Source organism: Myodes glareolus, chromosome 19 (assembly GCF_982192425.1).
Source record: "Myodes glareolus chromosome 19, mMyoGla1.1, whole genome shotgun sequence".
Taxonomy (NCBI): domain Eukaryota; kingdom Metazoa; phylum Chordata; class Mammalia; order Rodentia; family Cricetidae; genus Myodes; species Myodes glareolus.
The window spans coordinates 5373591-5380012 of record NC_142044.1 but is presented as its reverse complement, the minus strand read 5'-3'; the positions used below and the strand labels follow the sequence as shown (position 1 = coordinate 5380012).

At 41.8% G+C, this 6422-nt stretch overlaps 1 protein-coding gene across 6 annotated transcripts in view; it reads right to left on the bottom strand.

Moving 5' to 3' along the window:
* Positions 1-1484: 1484 nt before the first annotated feature.
* Fzd6 (frizzled class receptor 6) overlaps positions 1485-6422 on the bottom strand; it is a 31280-nt gene continuing 26342 nt past the window's right edge. For all 6 annotated transcript variants that reach the window (XM_087898742.1, XM_087898741.1, XM_087898738.1 and 3 more), the window contains exons 5-7: positions 5942-6090; positions 4341-4769; positions 1485-3246 (exon numbers count right to left, since the gene is read on the bottom strand). In XM_087898742.1, the coding sequence (XP_087754868.1) occupies positions 3078-3246; positions 4341-4769; positions 5942-6090 (747 nt within the window). In that variant the 3' untranslated portion in view covers positions 1485-3077. The remainder of the gene's footprint in view (positions 3247-4340; positions 4770-5941; positions 6091-6422) is intronic.

Here is a 6422-nt window from a genome sequence, read left to right as displayed (position 1 = left end):
TGGTTGTAGGTGCTGGGAATCAACAGATTCCCAGATCCCTCTAGGAACGCGTGCTCCTAGTTGCTGAACCATCTCTCCAGCCCCCTAGATACTATTGTTAAAAAGAGTTTTGTAGAAGGCCAAATATAGTAGTGTGGGCCTGTAGTCCCAGCACTCAGGAGGATTAGGCAGGATTGCCAACCCAGAGGCTAGCATGGAGCACATAGCAAAATGTAGGCCAACTTAGGCCAGCAAGCCTGTCTCAAAGCAAACACATTCACAGGTATAAACAAAACTCTCCTCCTCCAAAGGATTTCGATTTGCTTCTGCCTGCTGCACAAGGGTTCCTCTCACAGAACTACCTTAATCCAGTGTCAGGGTGGGAGTTTTCCCAGCCATACCAGAGAGCGTTAAGACATTGCTTTCAGCCTGTTGAGGTCACAATTCTAAATTGACTGTAGGTCCTGGCCCTTTTCTCCTGTGACAACTGCAGTCTCTGAGGCTCTTCCCGTAACACCTCCTCGATAACATTTCATATCAGCTAAAGGCCCCAGACAAAAGCTGCAGACGCTGGGGTTGGCGACGGAACTTCCCTTCTCCCAGAGCTTACCCCCCAATTCCTCATTGCTTTATCCTCTGTTTAGTACCTGGAAGGCAATATTACTTCACTGCACTGCTTTTGAGAATGAACGTGGGGAGGTTTGTTCAAATGACCAAATTCACTGTTGGGAACACACATGCAGGGGCCCTGGCTCCCTTTGCCCTATCCAGCAGGTCTCCCATTGGTTCTAATATGTTACAGAAAATATAGCTACATAACATATACTTTGAGAAGAAACTGTTGTGGGATACTACTTTAGCTATGTAAAGACGTGTTGCATTTGTTTATGTTGTAGAATATTACTTTAACAAGGCAAAGATATGTTACATTTGTTTATGCTGCATTTGTTTAATGATGAAAAGATGTGTTGCTTGGCCTGCCTAAGGTACCTGATTGGTCTAATAAAAAGGTAAGCGGCCAATAGCCAGGAGTAGAGAGATGGACTGGGGCTGGGCTGGGCTGGGCTGGGCTGGGCTGGGCTGGAAGGCAGAGAGAATGAGAGGAGAAATCTAGGCTTGAGAGAGAATGGGGGAGAAAGAGCAGGAGATATCCAGAGCCCACCAGCCAGACATGGAGTAGGACATACAGAATGAAAGAAAGGTAAAAAGTACAGAGGCAAAACATGAAGGAAGAGAAACAGGTTAATATAAATTTAAAAAGCTAGCCAGGAACAAGCCTGAACTAAGGCCAAATATTCCTAACTGACAATCAGTGTCTGCGTCATGATTTGGGAGCTGGTTGGTGGCCCTAAAGAGAACAACTGGTACAAGACACTGACAAATGCACTGTCCTCATTGTCCTCAGTTAAAAAGAAGCTTCTGGTTTATTAGCTACGCCATCATTAATCTGAAAAATTACACCATTTCCTGTGTCAGTACTTAAATATCTCGTCACATACTACAAGTCTTTATACAAAGAAAATTTTATTGATGAAAAGATCACACAAAAAAGTTCTTGTGTACAAAGTTCACAAATGTGGAAAAGTTAGCATTTACAACATTTTCCATACAGTACATGATAATTTTAATTTAAACTTTAGCAGAAGATCAAACAGGTCAAAAGCATCCTAGAAAATGCTGCTCATGAAATAATACTTAATGAGAAACAAAATTAAAGAAATTCCTTAGTGTTTTCAAGTATGTTGTTCAAACTACATCTGTTCATGCAGGGTTACACCCCCATCTGTGTCCCTACTGTTGTTAGCACACTTTCTTTTGCATGGTTTGTTGCAGATATGAATTTTGCATGACATCTGAAAAAGATACAATACCAAGTGTCTGTAGTAGCCTAAAAAATTTAAGTTTTAAAGAAGGATGAAAAATAAATGTGGTGGCTGAAGCCTTTAGTCCTAGCACTGGGGAGGCAGAGGCAGGTGACATTCTGTTAGTTCAAGGCCAGCCTGGTCTATACACTGAGTTCCAGGACAGGGTTTACATAGTAAGACCATGTCTCAAAAAAAGTAATAAAATAAAAATTTATGAGCAACTATAAATATCTATAATTCAATCTTGAGCAGTCACAAAACCTTAAAAAATAAAAAAGGAACTCAGCAGCTTGGTGTAATTTATAAAACTAACATTTTACCTGCTAATTTAAGATGCAGAAGGTAGGGGGCAGGGCAATCAAGGAGGGACACTGTATGCACAGGCATCTCCTTTCAAAGACCTGTGAAATCTTCAAATGTCAACACTTATAAAACTCACACAAGAATGCTGTTTTACAAGTTTCTGAAAAAGTCAGTGTAACAGCTACCATAGTATCAAAGTGTTATCAAAATACAAGACTAACATCATAAAAATATTTGAATCAACTTTTCAGGATTTTCAAAAAATTTCAAATACATAAGTCTATTTTCAAATATATATATTTACATATAAAAGGTTCAATGATGAGTTTTAAATACTTCAGTAAAGAAAAATCCTGGTTTTATAACAAAAGAATGAAACAGCATAACATCTTAAAATACTTTAATGAAAGAATCTTCACAAATGGAAGAAAGATTCCTCTAATGCCCTCCCCACCCCTACAGTTCAAAAATATTATTAACCTGAATGTTTCCACTTTTCCAGGTATAAATGCATTGTATTATTCTTGAAATCTGTGCCCCCCCCTCCACCCCAAGTATAACAGTAGACAAAAAGCCAGCAGTGGTGGCACACGCCTTTAACCCCAGCACTCAGAAGGCAGAGGCAGGCGGATCTTTAAGTCTGAAGCCAGCCTGGTCTACAGAGTGAGTTCCAGGACAGCCAGGGCTACAAAGAGAAACCCTGTCTCAAACAACAAACAAACAAACAACTAGACAGTAGACAAAGCTAGTTTAAGTGCAAAGACGAATGTAACCGTGATTTTTTTTTTCTGCAGTGCTGGGAGATGAACCTAGGTCCTCAAGTATTGGGGTGAGGGCTCTACCACTCTGTTAGTCTCCCCGCTCAGCAGTGGTTTTGTAAAGGAGACAAATGCATTGTCACCTCCCGGGTGAGGAGATAAAAATGTTTCTTCAAGTGTCTGAATGAGCAGCTGCACCCTGCTCTTTCCTAACTCCGGAGGCTGAGCGCACAAGCAGAGAGGCGGAACCTTTGAGGCTGCTGGGTTCTGAAGAACTGGGGACCTGCAAACTGTTGCGCTTGACCAGGCCAGTCTCAGTGACATCACTCTTGGGGCTTACCCTAGAAGAGAAGAAAGTTGGCATGCGTACATGCAGAGGCACAAAGGATGTCAACAATCCCTCTAACTGCTGCTCATTTACCCGCAAGCAGCTCTGGCGCTATCAGAAGACAATCCCCTAAAGCTCTTGGGTAACACTTCAAATCACTAATAATTTTCTCAGATACAACCTTCGCTGACTTCAGAGACTTCACCCAGTGCTGTCCTGTATGGCCGAGCCTGGTATCTCGCAGGGAACACTTTCTCAGGCAGATTCCTGCTCCCAGCGTTCTGACTCCCCAGCAGTGTTAAAACACAGTTTGAGGAATACAAGGATGGGCAAGACCTCAGCTCAAACCCAGGGGAGGGTAAAGCATCTAACTAGTTACAGCCAGGCATACGGAAGCACTATGGGAACACGAAGTATATTCAGCCCTGTCTGAAACGGCTTAGGTAGAACAGCCTTGAGTTTGCTATAGTCAACTATCAACATTCTGGGCATGGGGGATCCCCCAAAACACAAGCAGCCCTGTGCTTTGGTTACTTTTGACCATTGGGGAAAACCCACCATATCTTTTCATGTTTGGAAACAAAAAACATTTAATAATCATCTTTGTATAAAAATCACCGTAGATACAGAATGATACAATGTGTCCTGTTTCCTTGAGATGCTTCTTTCTTGCTACTTTTATAACTCAGGCTGGCCTTGAACTTGCAGTGTATGTAACCTGGGTTGGCCTCAAATTCATGACCCTCACAACCCCAGCTCTGCAGCGCTGGGATTACAGGCATGGACCGCCATGCTCGGCTATGAGGTCTGATGGGAGTCTGGCCTGCATTTCAGATACACTTTATACACTTACCTAACTGTCAAATTATTCTTAGCAATTACAGGAAATGAACATCACTGTCCAACTCAAACATATTAAGACTTCTTAAAACTAGGAATTAAACTATTAAGTAGCACATCTACTGGCTGAAACCAAACTTCCTTGAATTAAAAGTATCAGTATCTTATCATAAAATACTTTCATTCCAGATGCAATATGTGCCAAAAAAATAATAATAATGCTCTATTTCAAATGACGACAATCAGACAACAGTCGGTTAGCCTCACCTTCCTTCACTCGGAGCCCCTTCCGACACAGTGCTTTTTTCCTTCACACTGCCGGCTCGGCCTTTCCTGTCATTCTGTTCCACAGGGAGTTTGGAGCTGGAAGCTGCCAGGGAAGCAGGTTCTGCACAGTCCTGTTCCTTCGCTCTGGGCGTGTTTGCTCTGTCTGCTCTTGCCTCTTTCACGGATGCTTCTGGGGAGGTCTGGATGTCTGTGGAAGTTTCCTGTCCTAGGTAGTCATGGTCAGCAATGGCAATGGCAGAGGTGCCGTGGTCTGCCGTCCCTCCTGTGCTGGTTCCCATGGACTTGGAAATGACCTTCAGCTTATGCGCCCCTGGTTTGCCATGTTTCTTCTTGTGTTTCACCTTAGAATTGTGCTTCAGGAAGAACTCACAGGATTCTTGCAGCACTCGCCGGCTTTCACTGATGGGGCTGCGGGGAAACCCAGGGAGAAAGTGCTCAGTCCATCGTAAGGGTTACAGGCAGACTCTCCTCAGTTAAGAGTTCTATATGGTCTGTAGCATTTACAAAAACGGGGTTCCTAGATCATGAAATCTTTTGTGTAAACACCTTTTTTGCTTTTGCTAACAGAAGCAGCATACTAGTGAGAAGTTAAAACAGTCAGAAATCAAAGCCTGAAGGCAAAGGAAACACAAATCAGCAGTGGGATTGACTGTTTTTGTGTCACACAGAGATATGCTAAACATAAGGGTAAGCCAGAGAAAGAGGACACAGCATCACCTATGGCCTCTGCTTCCTAATGTGAAAGTTGACAAGTTCTAGTGACGTGAGTGTGGGTGCTGTGGGACTACAGTCTTGTTCCCTGTATTGGTTTGTCAGTTGTACTGGTTTAACAAAATGCTGACTGGTCAGTAGCCAGGCAGGAAGTATAGGCGGAGCAACCAGAAGAGAATTCTGGGAAGAGGAAAGGTTTGGGCTGCAGTTGTCACCCAGACACAGAGGAAGCAAGATGAGAATGCTTCGCTGATATAAGGTACTGAGCCAATTATGGGCTAACTTAAGATGTAAGAATTAATTAATAAGAAGCCTGAGCTAATAGGCCAATCAGTTTATAATTAAAACAAACCTCTGTGTATTTCTTTGGAACTGAACGGCTGTGGGACCGGGTGGGACAGAAGCTTCTGTCAACATATGGGTACATAAATATGAGATACAACACAGACAACAATAAAGATAACAAAGTGCTTGTTAGATGTAATTTCCAGCCGTCAAACATTCTTAGCGAAAAAGCATATAGTTCGGAATTAAAATATTTTGGAGGCAGGGTCTTGCTATCCAAGTGAACCTCAAATTTGCCATTTTCCTGCCTCTAGCCATCAAATGTGGGGGCTACAAGTAGGCCCCCCTACAGCTACAGTTATGAAATTTGTACTACAAAGAGTTCAATAATTAAATCAGTAGGAAATAAAAAATCTATAGCACATTATACACAATATATATATAAAGAATCAAAATGAACCCTAAGCATACACTGATATTACAGAACATCCCATTAGTTTGAATTGTTATCATTTTAGGTAAAAACATCGACATTTTGTTCTGTTTCCTTTAAAACAATCTTAAGGCAATGAGTCTGCGCTTACTCTCGTTTGCGGTTTCGCCTAAAGAACCCAGCCCATTCCGTGCAGGTCTTTTTGCTTCCAACCCAGAAGACCGCAGAGATGCCAACAATTAGTGTCATCAGATATTTGATCATGAATAGAGCCAGTTCTGGTCGAGCTTTCGGGTTTGCCTACAAAACCAAAATAATAACATGAAGAAAATCCACATTGTCAAGGTAGAATGTGAGCAGACTACACATCTTCAGTCTGTTTCACTGCAAAAAGTTTGAAATAAATAATATGAGAAGCAATATTTTAAGTTCAATACATTTTTATGACATTCTGAACAAGGAACTTTTAAGTATATCAAAATATGGCTCTCAACAGAGAAAAATATTTATGAGTCTCAGGATCTTGGCATGACCTTTTAACCTTTTGCTCTCCTATTGGTACAGGGGCCTCTCATAATCATTAAAATATTTGTCTGCAAGTATTTACCTATTTTCCTTCACTATAATCTATG